The sequence below is a fragment of the Colius striatus genome, chromosome 6 (assembly GCF_028858725.1).
Source record: "Colius striatus isolate bColStr4 chromosome 6, bColStr4.1.hap1, whole genome shotgun sequence".
NCBI lineage: Eukaryota > Metazoa > Chordata > Aves > Coliiformes > Coliidae > Colius > Colius striatus.
In genome coordinates this window covers 42512122-42531839 of record NC_084764.1, presented here as the reverse complement: position 1 = coordinate 42531839, position 19718 = coordinate 42512122, and the positions used below count along the sequence as shown (strand labels likewise).

At 47.4% G+C, this 19718-nt stretch overlaps 1 protein-coding gene across 4 annotated transcripts in view; it reads left to right on the top strand.

Moving 5' to 3' along the window:
- KIF26A (kinesin family member 26A) overlaps positions 1 to 19718 on the top strand; it is a 123831-nt gene that overhangs the window by 21063 nt on the left and 83050 nt on the right. For 3 of the 4 annotated variants that reach the window (XM_061998252.1, XM_061998250.1, XM_061998251.1), the window contains one exon: positions 1518 to 1775. The exons of the other annotated variant lie outside the window; for it this stretch is intronic. In XM_061998252.1, coding sequence (XP_061854236.1) covers positions 1518 to 1775 — 258 coding nt within the window. The remainder of the gene's footprint in view (positions 1 to 1517; positions 1776 to 19718) is intronic. 4 annotated transcript variants of the gene reach the window in all.

Below are 19718 nucleotides of genomic sequence, written 5' to 3'. Positions count from 1 at the left end.
CGCGGACCCCACCCCACGGGTCAGTGCCACCGAGCACCTTCCCACCCACGCGGCAGCGGAGAAGGCGACAAAAGACCTGCGTTTGTGGCATCTCCGGGGGAAGCCGCCGTCGCTGCCATCTCCGCCGGGTGCCGAGCGCCGGGTCCGGCTCGGGCTCGGGCTCCGTCCCGGCCGGGAGCACGGACCCGCGTGTGCAGCTGCGCGGCGGTGCCGGCAGGTGGCGCTCTGGTCACAGGGACGGCGGCGGCGTGGCTGCACCGCCCCGTGGGGCTCGGCACGGCTCGGCCCGGCCCGGCCCTGCCCGCCGCGGGGCAACGCACCGGCACTCGCACCCGCACCCGCACCGACAGCGGCGACGGAGGGGTGACAGACAGTGGCGCGGATTCCTCTCTCTGGGGGTTGTAAAAAAATAAAGAGGAAAGTGCTAAATATACGAGCTGGAGCGGCAGCCAAGTAGACAATTAGCCGCGAACGTTAATTTCTCCATCTGTCAGGTCAATTTTCGCATGTAGGAACATCCCATCGCGCCTACCGAGCGGCTGGGGAGTCGGCCCCGGCGGGGAGTGGGGTGGGGAGAGCTGTGCCCCGCGAAACCGCGCATGTGCCCGCGGAGCGGGGACACAGCGTTATCCCCCACCCGCGCGGGACGGCAGCAGCCGCGGGGGCGGAGAGGGAAGGCTGGAGCTCTGACGGTCCCCCGACCCCCTTTTGCAGCTCCGCGATGTCTGCGCTGCTTTGCTGCCTCCGAGCTCTGCACCGGTACCGGCACCCATAGCCCGGCCCTTTTTCCCCTCACTCCTGAGGAACTTGGGTGTTGGAGCGTGAAGGAGGCAACCGCGGGAGTCTCCGTGCCTTAGTTACACCGCTTTGGGACTATCCTGTAGGGTCACTATGAAAGGCGCTCTTCCCCCCCCCCCCCCCCATCCCCAACCCAAAACCTCAGTCCGCCCTGGCCGAGGCTCCCCCGCCCCGTTTACCCCACCCGCCCCCGCCCAGCCCCTCCTCCCCTGCCCTCCGAGCACTTTTCCAGCTTTTTTTCCGACGTGCTCCCGTACTCCGGGTCCTTCCCCGAGCCGCCGTGGGGCGTTCACTCCGCCCTCTCTCTCCCAGCCCAAACTTCACTCCCCTCTCAACATGGGAGGCAACATCACCTAGAGCGGCAGCCCGGACGGGCGGGGAACCGGCGAGATCACTGTTTGGCATCCCCCGACCCCCGCCCCGCCATGGGCGCCGCGGGCCGGCCGCGCCGCCGGGCACCGAGCCGCCCGCACTAGCGGCGCGGGACGCGGGGCTGGGGCGCATCCCCCGCCGTCATGATCGCGGCCGCCGGCAGGAAGGGTCTGGGACCTGAGCCCCGGGCGCCGGGGGTAAGTTGTTCCAACACTCCTCCCCGCCTTTGGGCTTCTTTATTTCCTTTCTTTATTTTTTTCCCCAGCGAAGGGCTGGGGGGGGAGGAGGGGAGGGGAAAGCCGCGTTGCCTCCGCGATCCGCGGCGCTGAGCTCTGCTCTCTCCGCAGGTTGCGGAGGGGAGCGCGGCGCGGGAACTCTCCCCGCGGAAGAGGCCGCCGGTCGCCGCCGAGGAGGAGGAGGAGGAGGAACGCTGCGCCAGCCGCCCGCCGCCCGAGGGAGCGGGGGCCGCCGCGGGGGCCGAGCCGCGGCCGCTGGAGCGGGCGGCGGCCGGGGGCTGGTGCCGGAGCTGCCAGGCGCAGCTGGCCGAGCTGAGGAGGCAGGCAGCGCGGCTGGCCGCCGGCGGCTGCCCGCCCAACGCCCCGCCGGTGAGTGCGGCCGCGCCGCCCCTACAGCGCCCAGCGCCGCGGGGGGATGGCAGTGGGTTGGGTGTATGAGGGGTGCGGGGGTGCCGCGGGAGTTTGGCCCCCAGCTCGAATGGGGTCAGGTGTACATCCCTACGGATCTGGGTGACGGCACAGCCGGCGAGTTCCAAGCCTGGAGGGTTCTTGGGAAGTTCGAGGATATCCCGTCCCGGGCTTTATCAAAAACAGAAACTGTGTGGCTGGACGCTCACCCTCTGTTACAGTCGCCGCCTGCCAAAAACAGTTAAAAAAGAAAAGAAAAAGCAGCTCCTCTGGCAAGAGGAGCGGGAGAAGTGGGGCGGTGCGGGCGCCGGCGGGGACGCGCCCGGAGCGTCTCCGGGAGCCCGGGTGCCGCACGAGATCCCGTCCCGCTCTGCAGGGGCTGCTCCCGCAGGCCTCCCAGCCCCGGGGACACAGCTTCGGGGATGCCGGCTCGGTGCCGAGGCTGGGCTTTGCAGCGCCGTCATCCTACGAGAAGCTGCCGGTAGCGGCGGTTCAGCTCCTCCTTCCGAGGAGCCCATAAAATGCAGCTGAAAAGCCCACACTCGTGTTTGTGGCGCTGGAGGAAAGTTTGAGCGGGATGGTTTCGTTGGGCTTTGGCCGTCTGGGTGCTTGAACGGGCTTTCCTGGCTGATGGGCTCATTCCTGACCTCCGTGTCACTGGGACAAGCTGGGACTGCGTCATTTTGCTTCGGTTCGTCCTCACCAGTGGTCCTTCGTACCTGGTAGAGAATGGGAGAAAGTGCCTGAGGATCCCGGAGGCTTCCTGTAACACGTGTGCAGCTTTATTTGTGTGTACTGTAGTTGCCTGCAGTCTTTCTTTCTGTCTTTGTTTTCTGTGTATCAGAGGTCTTTGTCGTTGCTGTCTCCTCTCCTTTAGCTGAGGGCATGTAAACCAGAACTTTGAAAAGGTGATACAGGTGGAAAAAATAGCCTGGATACAGAGCCTTGCCTAGGCAGGGGGTTAGCTGACATGGCAAAACCCATCAGAAGACAGAGATTCTGTTTCAGGGCACACAAAATGTGTGTTGGGGGTTTGATAACATTTGGAAGTAGCGTATTGTTTTCTAAACAATGCTTATCTGGATGTTCGCAAGAATGGGGGGGAGGGGGGAGAGGGTCTGAAGAGGAAGCCAAACCCTATTGACCTTCGTTTTCATTCAAAGAGTTCCTGTATGATCCACAGAATTCCCATTGAATCTAAATATAGTTTTGTTTGGAAGTGCATTGTGGAGCAGTGTCCGAATGCACAGCGAGGTTTGTGCGTTCAGGCCGGATCTGAAGCCCTTTGAAATCAACAGGAGTCTCTCTACTGCCTCGCTGGGTTTGGAAGCAGGCTCTTATTTCTGCAGTGTAAAAGGTCACGTATCTTATCTCATTGAATTCAGGGCTGCTGGACCTTTTGTTTGCTGGATTGCTGCAAAGAGTGGGAAGAAGTTTGATTTCCCCTTGTGCAGGGCATGCGATAGGCTGCTTATAAACCCCTTGTTGGGGTGGGCCTCTGTGGTGAAGAATAGTGTCCTATCTGGGAGCAGATCTCTGTCATGGGAAAGAAAAAGCTGCTGGTGCAGGAGAGTCAGAGGCCTCGGCCAGGTGTTCAGGTGAGGAGACCTGTGAGCAAAGGCCTGTTTGTGTGGTCTCGTTCCTACAGGTCTCAGGGGACTTCCTTGATAAGCACTCGATGATGGGTAAATGAGTCCCCCTTTTCTGCAGGGTTTTAAAGCATGCCTGGCAATGTAATAAAATAGCAGCCATCACGGTGTCAGAACCTCCACAGACCTGATTGCACAGTAAGAGATACCCGGAGCTCACTTACCGAGTAGCGTACTGCACAGTCAGATGTTTAAAATGAAGAAAAACCCACCCCATCTTCTAAAGCTTGTGTGAGACCTCTAGCCTAATTGCAGGCTCAAAAACCCCACTAATCCTGCTGTAGCGAGCAGCTCCTCAGGAAGGAAGATGCAATAAACCGTCCTGCTTGCTGCCTTCTGAGTGTGAAGTAGGTTAGCGGGAGATAACAGGCAGGGGTTCAGCTACTCAGCTGCTGTGAATTGGCCTTGCAGTGGGAATCTGATGCAATATGCTGGCAGGTTGAGCTCTGTGTAATGTTTGTGCCAGAAAGGCAGCTTGCTGCTTTTTTTTTTTCCCCCTCTCCCCTCCTCCTTTCTTGTTTAATTATATAACAAGACATCTGAAAAAGCAACTCCTCTCTGTAAGAGCTTCATGTCCATACAATAAAAGTCTAAAGGGTTTCTTATAAGCTCTTCTAATATACCGTCAAACTAAGCAGCTACTGGATGAGTAAACACCAGAAGGCTACTGCTTGGAGCATGCTACTCTCAAAGGATTTACCTCCTTTGCCATAATAATTAAGGGATCTTTCAGCACAGATTCAGAAAGCTTTCCACACCTGGTTGAAAACCCTTTGGAAAGGTGGGTGGGTGCCTCAGAGATGAAAGAAGGGCTAGTTTCCTGCTGTTGCTATCTTTCCTGATGAAAGAGAGGAGGTGTATTCTCATGTGTGGGGCAGCTGACAAGGGATTGAATTCACATTAGAATAAAAAGCCAACGTACTGTTTGCAGTCTGCAGGGATAACACGTCTAATTGCTCGAGAGGGCTATGATTCATACAGTTTATGTGTTGCTCTCCTTTCAATTAGGCATATTTAAAATATACAACTAATGTGAAGTTTCGGTGCTCAGATGATACGCATTGATTACAGGATCCTGTTAGCTGTTTGCATCTCTTTAAAGCCCTCCAAATCTCTGTGGACAGCTGATAAAAAGATACATCTCTTTGCTGATGTTAAAACTCTTTTAACAGTTCTCCCAAGCACAAGATTTACTGCACTCTGCGCTGTCAGTTCCCTTCCCTTTCCTGCTGCTGCCTTTACAGTTTGCCACCACAGTGAGGCCTGTGTGTGAATCAAATGTGTTTCTCATCGGGCATGGATGAAAGCAAGCAAAGTTGAGTCTGAAATTACTCTGGGTTAGCATTTTGGTATTGGAGTATCAGTTGCTGGGTCATGTACTGAACCAGTGTAAAGGGGGGGTAAAGAGCTACCTTGATTTACTCCTAATTAAAAGTTATGTATATGCTTTGGAGGCTGTGTCCCCGGGGGAGCTGGTAATGGGATATAGGATCTCCTGCCTCCAGGGTTCTGGCTGGAGTAGAGAGCAGGTTGTTGTGCCTGGAAGTTGTTGCTGTTGGCAGCTGTGGGGCAATCCACAGGAAACAGGTTGGTGGTCTCTGTCTCGCTCCCAGTTGGCAAATAGCCTTGTCACAAACCCGCCACAATTACCGCTAATTGGCATCACTCTTGGCAGTTTCGCAGGAGAGGCTGAGGACTGAATGGGGCTGTAGATTAAATTAGTAATAATAACACTTAGCACCTAAAATTTCACAGTGCTTCACAAATGATAATTAATTTGCATGATGCTTCTGCTCAGGAAACCCAAACGTGCTGTCATTTCTAAAGAAGTCTATGTCAGAGGGAAATGTGTGTGTCTGAAGGAAAGGAACAGGCAGGGAGTGTCCTGCATGAGATGTGCTCCTGCAGCTGCACCACTGGAAGGAAACTGTGCTTTCTCTAACACAGGCAATAGCCTGAAGGATCTACAGCTGCTGTAGAACGGTTTTAGCTGATCCCTGATGAGGGTCTCCTGGTATGAGGGATGTGCACGCTGAGACAGCGACATCCACAGAGAGGTTTTTTACTGGGGTAAATATTTTGTTTATAGCAAAGCAATAATTGTACCTGCTTATACTGGAATAAAAATGTCTTTTAAAACTAGTACTGAAAGGAAACCAAGGGCAGAGGAAATTCACTTTTTAAGTAGGTGACTGACTTTGAGGATTGTGTTTCAGCTCAGGGATTCAGACACCTCACTCCCAACCCTCCCATTGTCTGAACAGTTTATATTGTACCTCCTGCCAGAGCAGGTGGGTGCCATAGGCAGCATTAAGGGGAGCAGAAACACATATGTGTTGTACTGTAGCTTGAGTTCAAGCCATGTTCTTGCTGTCCTAGTTTTTAAGAGCTTCTTTTCTTCCCTGTTTTCTTTTTTGCTTCTTGGGATGTTTTGTTTTGTTCTTGCCCCTGTTGCGTTACCTCCACCAAACAGCTTTCAGGGAGTCTGAGGGACAAAGGAGTCAGTGTGGGCTCTTTATTGCTGGTGGAGTGCATGGTGGTTTTTTCTCTGATATACTATATTCATGGTTGACCAGGTAAGCTGTGGTTGGGTACTAAGAGGCACAATGCCAGCCCTGGTCTGCAGAGTCTTGGTCACCAGGACAGGTCATGCCTTTTGTTGCTAATGAACCATGAATCATTTGAGGGAGCTGAGCAAGTCCTGGCCTGCTGTGTCCTTGGCAGGGCTCTGTGTTACGCCAGCTAGAGTTGAGGAAGCTTGGCTTCTCCAGACAGAAAAGGGAGGATAGCAGTGGCTTTAGACACTCTGTTCGAACTGCTGTGTTACAGCTGTGCAGATGCCATCCAGTGCTGCTGGACTGAACTCTCACCACACCTGCTGCTGATCAAAGCCATGGTCTCTTGGTACACCTGTGTATGCTGCTGATTGCATCACCTGAAAGGGGAGATGGAGAACAAAGTTCTGGGGAGGGCAAAACTCTTTGCCGTGGGTTTCTCCTGTGTGCTAAATAACCCCCACATGTTTCCATGAGCAGCAGAACTAAGAAAGGCTGGTTTGGTAGGATGGGTACCTTGTTCAGCTCCTTTGTTCTCCTCATCCCTCTGCATTAATCCCAGCTGTTCCCTCCTTGTCCTTGATGACTTGAAAAGAGGCAGTACCTCTGCAGCTGCTCACATACTCTTTGGTTCATAGCAAGCTAGTAGGAGAGTATCTGGCTTCTGCCAAACCATAACAGGTGGGTTATGCCTGACTTCTCTCTTGGCCAGTTTGTGGAAGATATAAGAACTTGCTCTTGAGCCTTCTACATCAATTTTGGCTCATTTGACGAGTTCAAAAGCTGTTAAGGAGGGCTGTCAGCAAGGAGGATGGAAAAGAAGGGTAATGCAATAGTTCTTTTTGGAAAACCAGGCCAAGAATACCCCTGTGGGACTGAGGACCGTGGTCTTGATGTGTGAGGGCCAAGTATGCTTCATTATTTCCACCTTGGCTGCTCTGCTGGCACAATATCAGCAGGACTAGTAGCAGGGAGAGCTTGTGTGATGTACTTGTCTCCTGACTGCTGTGTGCACTGTTGTGTGCTTTGGGAGCCTGCACTGAACACAGAGGGACCTGGGAGAGGGCTCCGTGTCTTGGGTGTTTGCCTGCAGGCTTATGCTTCCCTGAAAGAGTGAGAGTTCAGAGCACGTGGGGACTTCTCACAACAACTGAGATGCACATGGAATAGGTCTAAGGTTTTAGAAGCAACCCCTGACTTGTGGAGTTTTTCTTCTGGTGCTCATTGTTTTCTGTGTCAGCCCTTTCTATTGAGTGCCATGTTCATCTGGAATTTGAGTGTCTCAGTGATGAGACTCTTGAGTCCTGGGTAAGTTTGGGGTCCTCTGTTACTGGGTGGGGATGTTTCCTTTTCATAGGAGGCCTTTCTGCATCTGGGTTGATGTAGATAAGAGGAATTGAGTGGGAGAACTGTGTCTTTTTACAGGTTCCCCTCTAGAGGAATCCACTTTTCAGGGCTCTTCACAAGTTCTAAATGCACCACAAAATGTTTCCTATTAAACATTTTGAAAATGCATAAGTGGAAAAATAATGTCTCAATAAATATGAAACTACAGGGCATTTTTTTAGATGCAAGTTTAATTTTGTGAGGGAGGCTCTTGCAGAGACTTGGCTGTGGGGTGCTTCAGGCTATGAGCTCAGAGGTGGATTTCAGGTATGTCTGCAGTCTAGTAATGGAGTTAGTGACAACACCATGTCAAACGTGTTAGACACGAGCAGTTCCCTTGTTTCAGTCAGCTCAGCAGTCCCTGTGCTGTATGATAGGGAACTACTTGTCTGCTTCAGACATTTAGGATTTTCAAGCTCTCCTAAAATACAGGTGAGCGGGATTATCTTGCAGTTGAGATGCTGGAGGCAAAAGACCTTCTCACTAGGAGATCTGAGTTGAGGGAGCTGGGGGGGGGGGGGGGGATTGTGCAATTAGCTGAAGGTACTGCGGTCTCCTGGGTAGCTGAGGGTAATTAGTACTGCTCAGGCTCTTTCTCTAGCTAATTCCTTCAGCACCCTGCCCTATTAGGGAAAAGGGAGGAAACACATAAACCATTTCAAAATCCCAGGGGGTGGAAAGAGCATCTGCTTCTAACATCTGAGGTTACTTTGAACCTGTTGAAATATGTAGTAGCTGCTTTATTGTTTTTGCCAAGAGTTTCCACCTACAGTGATCCCAACCTCTGACTTGTTAACGCTGAGGTTGTAGGAGGCAGCAGTCATCCTCCTCTTTACCCTGCCCACAGCAGCTGATAATGGCTGCTGCTCTGGACCTCTGCTGCAGAGTGTTGGAACAGAGATGGCATAAAGGCATAAACCACTACAAGAGATTTTTCTTCCCCAAGACCATCTACCATGTCCACAGTTACTGCATGGGTCTCCTGCTGCTGGGGAACCCCACCATAACTGCACTCTCTGGGGCTGAATCCTTCCCACAGTGAGGATGCTGACGTGAAGAAGAGCCAGTTAGTCCCTGGGTTTTCATCTGGCAGATGAACGTTTTGCTGTGAGAAGGGAGTGGAGATCATGCATCACCCTGGCTAGAGGAGGAACATTTGTCTGGAAATGTGCCTGTGCCTTACGGAAGGATTTGCCATGACGATGCTGTTGCCTTTTCCAAAACTGGATTACCTTCAGGAACTAGGTCTGTTTGGATGTTGCTCACACTGAGTGTGGCAGGTTGTTGTCCAATTTGGAGTATTATTTCCTCATTTTTTAAACATGTGCTGCAAATGTATGGAACTTAGTTTGTCTGGATTTGTCTCTCTGTCCTCTGGCTGCAGACCTGCAGCACTTTTATGTATCCAGTACAGCCTCAAGTGGAAGGCATCTTTAGGGAGGTGGGAGTCTTGTCTGTTGCTGGCAGTGCTTGTGATCAGAACCAGGGTGACTTCTTTTAGAAGTATCTACTCCTTTTGTGCAGTCCTTCAGATGAGGGGCTCACAGGAGATAGCTTGGGCCGTACTTTCAGGAGAATCAGGTCTCCTGCTGCCTTGTAACAGGAGGAATTCTGTCTCATGGTAGGGATGCAAGACCTGAATTTAATCCCCAGATCTATCACTAACTTTGTGAATTTGGGCAAGCTGCTTAATATTCATTTGCTTGATTTCTTCTTTGCCCAGCAGAGAGAAAGTGCTGCTATCTTTTGTCCATTTCCAGCAAAAACATGGGGGGACTCTGGCTTAGGGACTCTCTCTTGCTTGTATAGCACCAAGTACCATTGACTGCTGCTCTCAGTAGAGCTGACTGCTCCTGTAATATGTGTAATGAGGAAGAATGTGTAATAACACAGGGACACAGAAAACAGCAGACTCTGTGACTTGCAAACAAACTTTCAGGTCAAGCCTTGAGGAAGGGGTTCTGGGACTGGTATCTCTGCAACAGCAGAAACAGCAAAGAAAGCCTGGGACTTCACATAAACTGTGACAATAGCACCAGTCCAGTTCACCAGAAGGGGAATGGTGAGGCTGCAGAACGGGACTGAAGGTGCTGTGGTGTATGTCCAGGCAAAGGGGAGCTTGCCGAAGTAGTGGGTATCAGATCAACTTAGGGAGAATGGATTAGTGCTGTGCCCATGCTATCCAGAAGGGCTTTATCTGTGTACTGCGCTGTGATGCACCTGGAAAGCTGCCTTGTAGAAATGTAGTGTGGCCTTGTAACTTGGGAACTCTTCAATGTCTTCAGTCACTCATACTGCCATGTAAGTTTATGTCAAAGTGTGTTACTTAGTACTTTTCATGAAAAGTTGTTGTTTTTTCCAGTTTAAAATAAAACATTTTGTAGAGGAAGCCAAGAGCAAAGCCTCAAATGATTATTCCAAGCAAGGCAGATGGTGGGGATATGTTACTTTGCAGGACTAGTGTATTCTTCTCCAGGATAAGCTAAAGTAAATGTAAACTTTTGGTGTGTAGCTCTTTGGACTGACTTTGCTTTGAATCTACGTGAGCTTTTTCATGCTTATCAGGCAGATGTTAATTTTCATGTTGGAGAAAGAATGTTTAACTGGTATAAATAAATCCACCTATTTTAGGCAATGTAATGCCATCGTTGCTTGTTTGTTTTATCACGAAGGTTCTGACTGTTGTATGCATCACCCTAATGTATGGTGAATCTGTGAAAGCTCAGCACTTGCTCACAAAGAAAGGCTTAGGTGCATACTATTATCCTCCTTTTTGAGTCAAGCCCTAAAATCAGGCTTTGATCAGCGTTCCTGGAGTTTGGCAGGCTACTCAGAGTTCGGGCTGGCATTACCATATGTCAATACCTGTGCAGAATCGATTGGAATGCTGGATGACTGTGGGAACATGATCAATTTTCATTTAGCTCTTAGCAAATCCTTGCCTAAAGTTGCTGAGGGATTTTACACTGCTGGGTGAATGGGGTGGGAAACCTTCTGTATGGAAACCGAAATGTGATACTTCTTGCTAGGCTGGGCATTGACTGGCTTTCAACATTAACTGTGAAGCATTGCTCCTAGTTCTCACAGTCTTCAAAAGGTTGTGTTTAAAAGTGTTTCCTGTTTTACCACAACATAGAATTTGTTACAGCATGGTTTGTGTTGCTATCTGTGTGTATATATTGATCAGGGCTGATTATACTGTAAACGGGCAACGTTGGCTTTGTGTTTTAAGTCATTTAGGAAGTTAGACGTACTCAGTTTGCATTGTACTCGCTTTTTATTGCCTTGTGTTGTTCTTACTGTATTGTATGTTGTAGCATGTATCCTTTTGGCATTGTTGCTATTTTGGATCTCGGGTTACTGCAGTTTCCTACAGCCTGAGTGTAGCTTTATCAAGTAAAAATGTTTTGCAGGGGTTGCCTGCTGCTTTTGCATCTTATGTGGCTCCTGAAGAGTCCATAGCTGGTGGTCAGGGTACATCGTGCAGCCCTCACCTTAGTGGTGCTACTCAGTGTTTCAGAGGAGGTGAGCCTGCTGAGGTAGGTGAGATCAATGACACCATGCTGGACCAGTGGCATGTGTCCAATCCCCATCCCAAAACAGGGCAGCAGGAGTTGTTGCCATCCTCAGATCATGTCTTCAAGGACACTTTGAGATGCTGCAGTCTTAACAGCTGTCAGAAATATGAAGACAAGCAAGTGGCTTGTGTGACCAGGAAATCTGGCCATCCTTGTTTCAATTGCTTTGCTACTTTTGGGTTATTTGTGGAGGCTCTCCATACTGCTTGGTGTGGAGCACCGAAAGCATTCAGCTCTTTGCTTGATAGCTGTTGGGTCCTATTTGACTGCCTGGGGACAAAACATGCTGATGTTGTGACAGAACCTCTCTTTAACACCAAATTGTCTATTGTGGAGCATAAAAGCAACTACCTGTATCTGCTGCCCAACTGCAGACAGACTGTAGTGATCAATGGCACAGTTCTTGGGATGGCTAAATGGCCAAGAGGCAAACCTTATAAACATTCTCTGTATGTTGTCTGCAGAGTGCTTGGAAGACATTGGTGTGGAAGTGGCTCCAGAAGCCAAAACCACTGCCAGAGCTGGGTTGACCAGTCACCACCCTGACTGAGAATATCCCACGTGGCTTGTTTCATGCAACTAATGGTTTTAATCTGCAATAAATGGCAAAAATTTGGACTGATCTGGGCTCTGTTCAGGAGGTGAGGCTTGACTGATGATGCCAGAGAACCTGATATGCAAGTAATTGAAGGAATATTAGGGAGATAGTTGAGTGAGCTAATGCCTAGCAGCCAGGGCAAGGAGGATTTTGCTTCCTATGTGTTGAGTGTACTTAGGATGAGTGTAAAGAGCATACCAACCTCTGCCAGCAGTGAACTGTGTGTTGTGTTGATAGAGCAGCAGAATTGTGTTAGAGTTTTGGCTTGGATTTAGTAGGAAGTGGTCACTGAGCAGTAGAAAAAAGGATGTTTGACTGACTTGGGTATTACTTGAGAAGTGTTACCTGTGTTGTGATAACGTGTCAGGTTTGTGTTGGAACACATGTACCTGTATGTGTTTGTATAGGGATGTGGCTGCTCCACCTGTGAGAAGGAGTGCTCTGGGAAAAGAGAGGAATCTCTGATGCAAGCGCCATGCAATCCCCCTGCTTGTGCTCTAACATGGGCTGTGGTGTGAGGAAGAGAGGGGTTCCCATGCCGCTGCCTGGCCCCGGGCCATCTGACCTCAAGGAAACAGCCATTACTAATGAGAAATGAATCTGCTCTGCAAAATGTGGCTTTTGAAGCACAGAGGTGAGGCACAAGTGTCTTTGTCATCTCCGGGCAATGCTAGTGCTACTTCACTCACTGACCAGAGGAAGCTGAAAGGGCTGGCTTGTCCCAAACACCCCTTTTAGACGAAGTACTGTAGCCTTAATGTGAACTACAGGTGCTTGCAGAGCCTTTGCAAGCTAAAGTAACTTGAAAACTATGCTGTGGGTGAAACACAGGCCAGGATTTGGCCTGTAACTATTTTGCCTGTAGCTTGTAATGAAAGTTAAACCCAGAATCTCCAGTGACAACGTTCAGGTGTTAGTGTAGCTTGTGTAAATGTGAACACAGGAGTGAGCTATTTTGCTGTCTTCCTCTGAAGACTTTATTGCAAAGAAAGGCAAGTACATTTGACATTCCTCCAACAAGCTCTCACAAGGGTAATTTTGTGTGGATGATTGAGTGGCATGGAAGCACTGTGAGGTACTGTCCTTTTGTGGGTTTTGTAAAGAAGAGATACAGTTGAAGTAACTTATAATATGCAAGGAGTCTCAGCAGTCTGCTGAGAGAGCTACTTTAGGCAATTGCCTGTAAGAACAAAACAAAAAGCACTTATTGTTGGTATTCACATTCCCCATATTGAGAACTATTTCTTCTGATATTGTTAATTTTATACTTGTAGGCTCCAAAGGGCTGTAGAGAAAGACAAATGTGGTCGAGAAAGAAAAATGTATGAGCTAATGTGTTAAGTTTACATACATTTTTTGTTTGATGGATTTATGGGTTTTAATTACACCTTCATGTCGTGCACTGGGATCCCTGGGGGCCCTTTCTGAATTTCATACTTGCACTTTTACAAATATGAGATGCTTTAACCTGCCACCTCGTGCAGTCTTACTGTGGCTTGCTCGACCTCTGGTGATGTTACTTTTAATTCAAGTTTCATAGAATGGCAGTTTAGACTTCTACAGGGAACTAAACAGTTGGAAGAATATTTGTGTTGTTGAGAGACTCTCTCAGCTTGTCACGTTGTACTTGTGAAAAGAGTTTCTCTGCTGTTTGCATGGAAGGGTGGACTTTGAGCATTTGCCAGTTGATCATGAGTAGCAAAACCCTGGCTTCAGCTTATGGCCTTACTTAGCTCTCTGTGGGCCGTTTGGCAGTGGAAAGTAGTCGTGTCTTTGGTAACAACCCTTTGGGGAGCCATGAGTGGGTTTAGGGAAGGGCATTTTCAGCAACATGTAGTCTTTGAATCTGTCTGTACATCTCTCTTCGGTTACATGTGGCTCTGGATTTTCATCTCATAACAGTTTGCACCACGGTTCTTTTATTGACAGTGGAATTTGAAAAACCTGTGTTAACAGGTGGAAAATGAAGCCTGTTGGCTCTGTGTTTCTACAGTTGATTTACACTGGTGAAATGAAAAGGGAGCCAGGCTGCAAAACTGGGTCGATGTCTGTATTCCAAATCTGTCTCTCTCTGAAGGTATCATTACCTCTGTCTGCTTTTTTTTTTTCCCAGCACATCCTCTTCATTTTTCTGTTCAGTGAGAACATAATTACCTTTCTGTGTATGTGTGTGTGTGTAAATAGTGCCAGTATCTGTTTGGTATAGCTAAGATACAGCTTATCCAAGAGGCAAACAACCCAGGCTGATAGTATTCAGACTTTCCAAAATCAATTTGCCTCGAGACTGACACCAAGTGTAAATATTCAGCCACAACTTGAGCCCTTTTTCTCACATTTTTGCTATATATCCTTTTATTATTCTGGTCATGGATGCTCCCAAGCACACACAGCTCAGGAGCAAAATCGCTCTGGTTTGTGCTGTAAGAATTTAGTTGGGCTTCAGCTGCTTATTGCCAGGTCTTTTGATGACATGAAAGCTGTGTTATACGCAGGGATGGCTTTTCTGACTCTGAGCTCTCCACTGAGCTTTCATTGCTATGGGAGGGCTTGACTCCCATAGGACTGAGTGCAATGAAAAGTGTGGAGTAGATAGTTAAAGAACTGCAATGCAGAATAAACACTTGACCCTGGGAAGTGAGCACAAATGAGAACACAAAGGCATTGTTCTCCGAGGTGATTCATTGGAAGATCTCTCCTTCTCTGTATTTTCTTTTTGTAGCTTCCATTTAAATTCCTCTTGCTAGTCTAGGTTCCATCTGATTTTTCTTTCTTCTTACCCTTGGAGCAACAGCCTTGTTTGCCAACGTTAGCAAGTAGTCCAGGGCATCCACTCCTTTCTAGACTGTACTTGTGCTTTCTTTGGAAGCAGTGAAAGATCTGGTACACAAGGTCATCCCACTCAGAGTAACAGTCCAGAAGCAGTTCACCCACATCTAAAGGAGATGAAAAATGTCTATGATAGTTCAAGGAAAAAATGTAGATCCACTCTGTGAAAAATCTGCTTCTTTCTTACCTTGACAGGATTCCTTAAGTATGTGCAAGAGCAAAGAGTTAGGTAATCATCTTAGAGGAGGTAGTTAACACAGGAGTCTTGTAGCTCAGCTGAGTACAATACAGGAGTGACATCAGTGAGAGATTAGAAGAAGCTTTGTTATCTTCAAAGACTCTTTACTTAATGGATGGGGAATCGCTGTGTTTGTAGACAGGGGTAGGAAATGTCCTGAGGCAGGCAGAAGCTGATAGCATTAAACAGAGCAGCAGTGTTTCTCCTCAAGCATCCTTACATTGCTTTTGTGCTGCTGGCTGCCTCTGCTTTTGTGTACACCACCAGTACAGAGGTCTTTAAGAGATTTCTAAGGCAATTTTGGATGCTAAGTGCTGAATCCAGCAGTATCATTGTAGCTTTTGGGCTACTTCTTCCCTGTCCTACTGACTTTGGCCCTAGATAAGGTAATTGTATGTGGCCTTTGGCTTGTTTTTTTTCATTGTTTGACAATAATCGATTTTTTCCAAGTTCCTGTTAATTTTCAGGGGAGACTTGCTTACAGGGTAGCTTCTGAAAGCTTATCTTGTGTTAGTGTGTCTATCTGGAATGGTGGGGATGGAAGGGAGCAGAGTGTGCTGCTTGTCAGTGCTAGTCTGTCCTATGGTGTGATGGGTATGGGGCATGTGCTGCTGTGCAGTATTGGCTCTGCTGGAAGGGATGTTCTGTCAGTGGAAACAGCCCTTCTGATAGAGTTGAGCAGTGTTACCCACCCTTGAATATTTCACCTGTAATAACATGGAAGACAAAATGTAGTTGGTTTGGGTTTTTGGAGGATTCTCGTGCAGGACTCAGATCTTTTCTTCAGAGTTCCTTTTGGCAGCAGTGAAGTTACTTCTTGTCTCCAGTTAAAAAAGACAATTTGATCTGCAGATTGATGTGTAAGTGCTGCTATAAACTTAATTTGGAGCCTGCTGGGATCTATGTCCCACATGCAAGTGTTAAGCTCTTCTGTTTTTCTCATGAAAACATTCCTGCAGAAATGGTCTATAAAGCAAATTTGTGTCTCATCAGCATTTTAGGGTTTTTTTTAAAGACAAAGCAGAGGTGCAGTGTTCCAGGCAGATATCTTTTTGTTCTGAGCTGTTTTGAACGCTCATTTGATGTTAAGTCTTTGTTCAATCCAGTCTTATGTCATTAATGACTCTGGAGTAAGTAGGTATGCAGAGCTGAAGGAAATCCTGTTTTATACGTTCCCATTCTAGGAGAGCCTCAGAAAACCTAACAATAATGCTGCTTGGTGAGGTAATGGGTAAACATAGTAAGAAATAAAAACGTGCTTACTCCTTACTGAAGCAGAAAAATAGCTTATGAAGCATAATGTTATGTTTGATAAGTGTAGATAATCTGACCTGCTTCAGTCTGTGGATTAAGGCATTAACTGAGGCAGCCATAAAGAACCTGTCCCTCTGGTTGTAAAGGAGTTGTTTGCAAATGCTAACGAGGATTAAAAAGAAGTAGGAGCCTAGTGAAGTCGCTTGAAAGGCTTGCCTTGACTTCAGTGGTCAGTTAATTCCCATCTGAGGTGGAAGGGTGCATTGCAAAGCTTGGCATTATGGTTGTGAGTCTGATGTGGGAACCAGTGCCAGTTAAAGGGGTAGGTGGTGCACAGCAAAGCTCTGGTGAAGCCTTCAGTTTGTACCTGTCCCTTTGCTGAGTGGAGTTTCGTAGAAGTATTTGTTTTCAAGAAGAACCAGTGTTCTCGTAGGTCAGATGTCTTCATCAGGTTCTTCAGGAGGCTCAGGCTGGTTTCAAAGCATTTGATCTTGGTCAGTACATGGACAGCAGGCAGAAAAACAGGGTGGCATTTTGGTAGCAGATTTGGGAAACTGTTGACTTTTTTTTTTGAGACCAAAATGCAACATTGTGTAACTTTTTCATCAGCCAGCTTCTATAGCAACATGTACAGTGAGTACAGTGAAGCATCCTCACTCCAGCCTACTCGCACTGTCTGTGCTACAGGCTTCCCTAGGGACCTAGGGCAACTCAGCTGGCATTACATTTTTAGATATGCTTACCTCATTTAGCCTATACAGTTTTGCTGAGCATGTGGCTACAGACTAAAAAGTTGCATGCATATATACCTGAGGCCTCCTATGTTCTTGATGTATGCACTGTTTTTTAAGTGCATTACTCTGGTGCATATACTTCAACTGTATTGCTAATCTCTCTGTGCCTTCATATTTCTGACTGTGAAACAGCAGTGATACGTTATCTTTGAGCAAACAGTGCAGAGTCATGCTTCTGACATGTTTTTAAGACCACTCAGAAGACACAAACTTAGTTAAGTGCTTGTGATTGACCTTGTTTTGCCACTCTGAACAGTCTTTAGAATTCGCCCCTTTTATTTGGGAAGTAGCAGCTGATTAGAAGGCAGATAGTGTGCTTCAAGCATTGCTCCAGTAAGAATTCGGTGTGCTGTGTGTTTAGCTGCAGAGGAAGCCCACTGACAGTTGCTTTTTTGGTTTGTTTTTGTTTTCTTCCTCCCTAACAGTTGCCACCTTGCCGTGTTGGTTTAGTGGCGAATGAATGCCACAACACGTTCAGCTGTGCAATGCCTGTTTTCTTTCTGGCAGTGAGAGATACCTGAGGAATGAGAGAGATCCCCTGTGCATAACTGGCAGGCACTTAGTTGACCTAAGCTGACGAGTCTATTCATAGCTCTGATTCCTACCCGTGAAAGAGCATCTGATGTAGACAGCTGCTGGGTGTGTGACCCTTTTCAGTACATGGGGCGTGTGTGAGCATGTGCCTTCCTACCTGTTTGTTGGGTGAGTCTACCTTCAATGCTTTCTGCTCTCCTCTTGTGCTTTTGGAGAGGACAGCCCCACCAGGAGACCTTGTCCTAGGAGGAGGGACATGTTGGGCCCTTGATGGCATGAGGGAGCTGGCATACCTGTGCTTATCTGTAGAGGAGATGATCCTGGCTCCCTTATGCAAACAGTGCTTCTTGGTGATTTAGGGTAAAGCGGGGGTAGGGGTGAATATACACTGGGCATCACAAGACTGTAACTGCCTGGTGGAAAGTGCAAAAGGGAGGTTGATAAAGCATATCCCTCTCCTGCATCCCAATAACTGCAGTTATTGCCTCCAAGATATAGGAGGGAGGGAAACCATTAACAGCTGCTTTCCAGAAACACTTGAGATCAGAGTCTAGCCAGTGAGTATGTATCACCTCCAATGCATCTTGCTTGTTTCAGGTTATGTTGTGATGGCAGCTCTGATCGTTATCTCATATTAATTTTCTGTATGTGGCTACACCTACTGCTCAGAGATTTCAGTGTGAGATTAGAGACGTGTTTAGGAAATTAGTAACGAGAGAAAGACGCGCAATTAAAACTGATATCACTTTGGGAGCTCATCCATCTTCAGCTGGCTCGCTGGAAGAGAAGGGAGTCTTACACAATGCTTACTTGTGGGAAAACACATTTGGCTCTCTACATTTTAAACAGGAAGGAACTATTTAAATGACAGACTTACAATAGTAACCAGGGCATTTACTTGGGAAGGCTGGGTCACATATTGTAGAAGGATAATGTCGTGGTAACTCAGACTCTGGAAAGTTAAGGCAGATCTCATTGTGTTTGTTTTCTTTTAATGATGTCTTCAGCCAAATGATTTTTCTTTAGAGATATTTGGACCCTTTATAAAGTAATTGGGTCCTTGCACTGAAAACAGCATTTCTATTTCGAGGTAATCGGATTTACAGATGCAAATATTGGCTGTAATGTTATGAGGCTGCACACTTACCAAGCCATTTGTTTCCTGAGATATGCAGTTTTATGTGAAATGCCTTAAATTCAGAGTCTGCAACAGAATTTTAGCTCTCCATCGCCAATGACCATTATAAAATTGCCATATGCCTAAAAATGTGCTCAGCACAACTGCGATGGCTCAGACTGTGAATTTCCTCTTGTTTTATGATGGGCTCCTTAGCTGACAACAAAATTATTCTCTAGTAGTGGGTGAAACACCATTTGGTTGTATGTGGTTCATTATAAAATGTGGTAAGTTTTAGCATTTCAAACAGTACACGTGCTTCATTTGAGGTTTTTATGCCATTTTTCCTCAACAGTTAACGGTACCTTCTTGTCATTTTTGTCATGGCATGTCCATAAACTCGGTTATTTTTCTCTTTGGTCCAACTTACAAACACACAGAGAACCTAAGCAGATGTCAGAGCAATAACCAGGTGTACATTGTAGTACTTAGCAAAGTTTTAATCGCTGCAGGGATGTTTAGTAGTTAAAGGATCTTTTTATTCAGTGTTTCTATGTGTTGTGTCTTGACAGGAGCATACCTTACATATGGCATTGTCAGGCTGATTCTGGCTGTTTTATCTAGCACCAGCCTTAGAGTAACCTTGCAGAGGGATGTGTTTTTTCAGTTACAACGTCCATACCATAGTTGGCAAAACTGCTGAATTGATTGTTGTGTAGGGCACTGTAATTTGTGATTACATCCTGCAGAGTTGTGAGTTTGACACAGGGGGGGCTAGACCCAGCTGGGTCTATAGATGTGACCAGTGTGCAAATATTTACATTTATTGCCTCTATAAGCACTGTGGAGTAAGGCTGAGCATGGACCATGAAAAGTGGTCAGAAGACTGGAGCATCTCTCCAGCAAAGAAAGGCTGAGGGAATTGAGAAAGTTCATCCTAGAGAGGTCTCTGGGAAGACCTTCTTGCACAGCCTTTCAGTACTTAAAGGGTGCTAAAAAGAAAACAGAAGACTGTTTAACAAGGCCTATAGTGATAGGACAAGGAACGATGGTTTTACACTGAAAGAAAGTATAAGGAAGAAATTCTTCATGGTGAGAGTGGTGAGATGGTGAAACAGGTTGCTTTGGAAAGTTGTGGATGCCTCACACTGGATGTGTTCAAGGTCAAGTTGGATAAGGCTTTGAGCAACGTGATCTAGTGAAAGATGGCCCTGCACATGTCAGAGGGGTTGGAACTTGATGCTCTTTAAAGATTTTTTTCCAGCCCAGCCTATTCTATCACCTTTGGGTGGCTGCTGATGGTGGCTGTTTGGTGTCCACCTTTGAGAGATCATGGCTGTTGCTATCTGGGAGGAAGGCCAACAGGTGAGGAAGG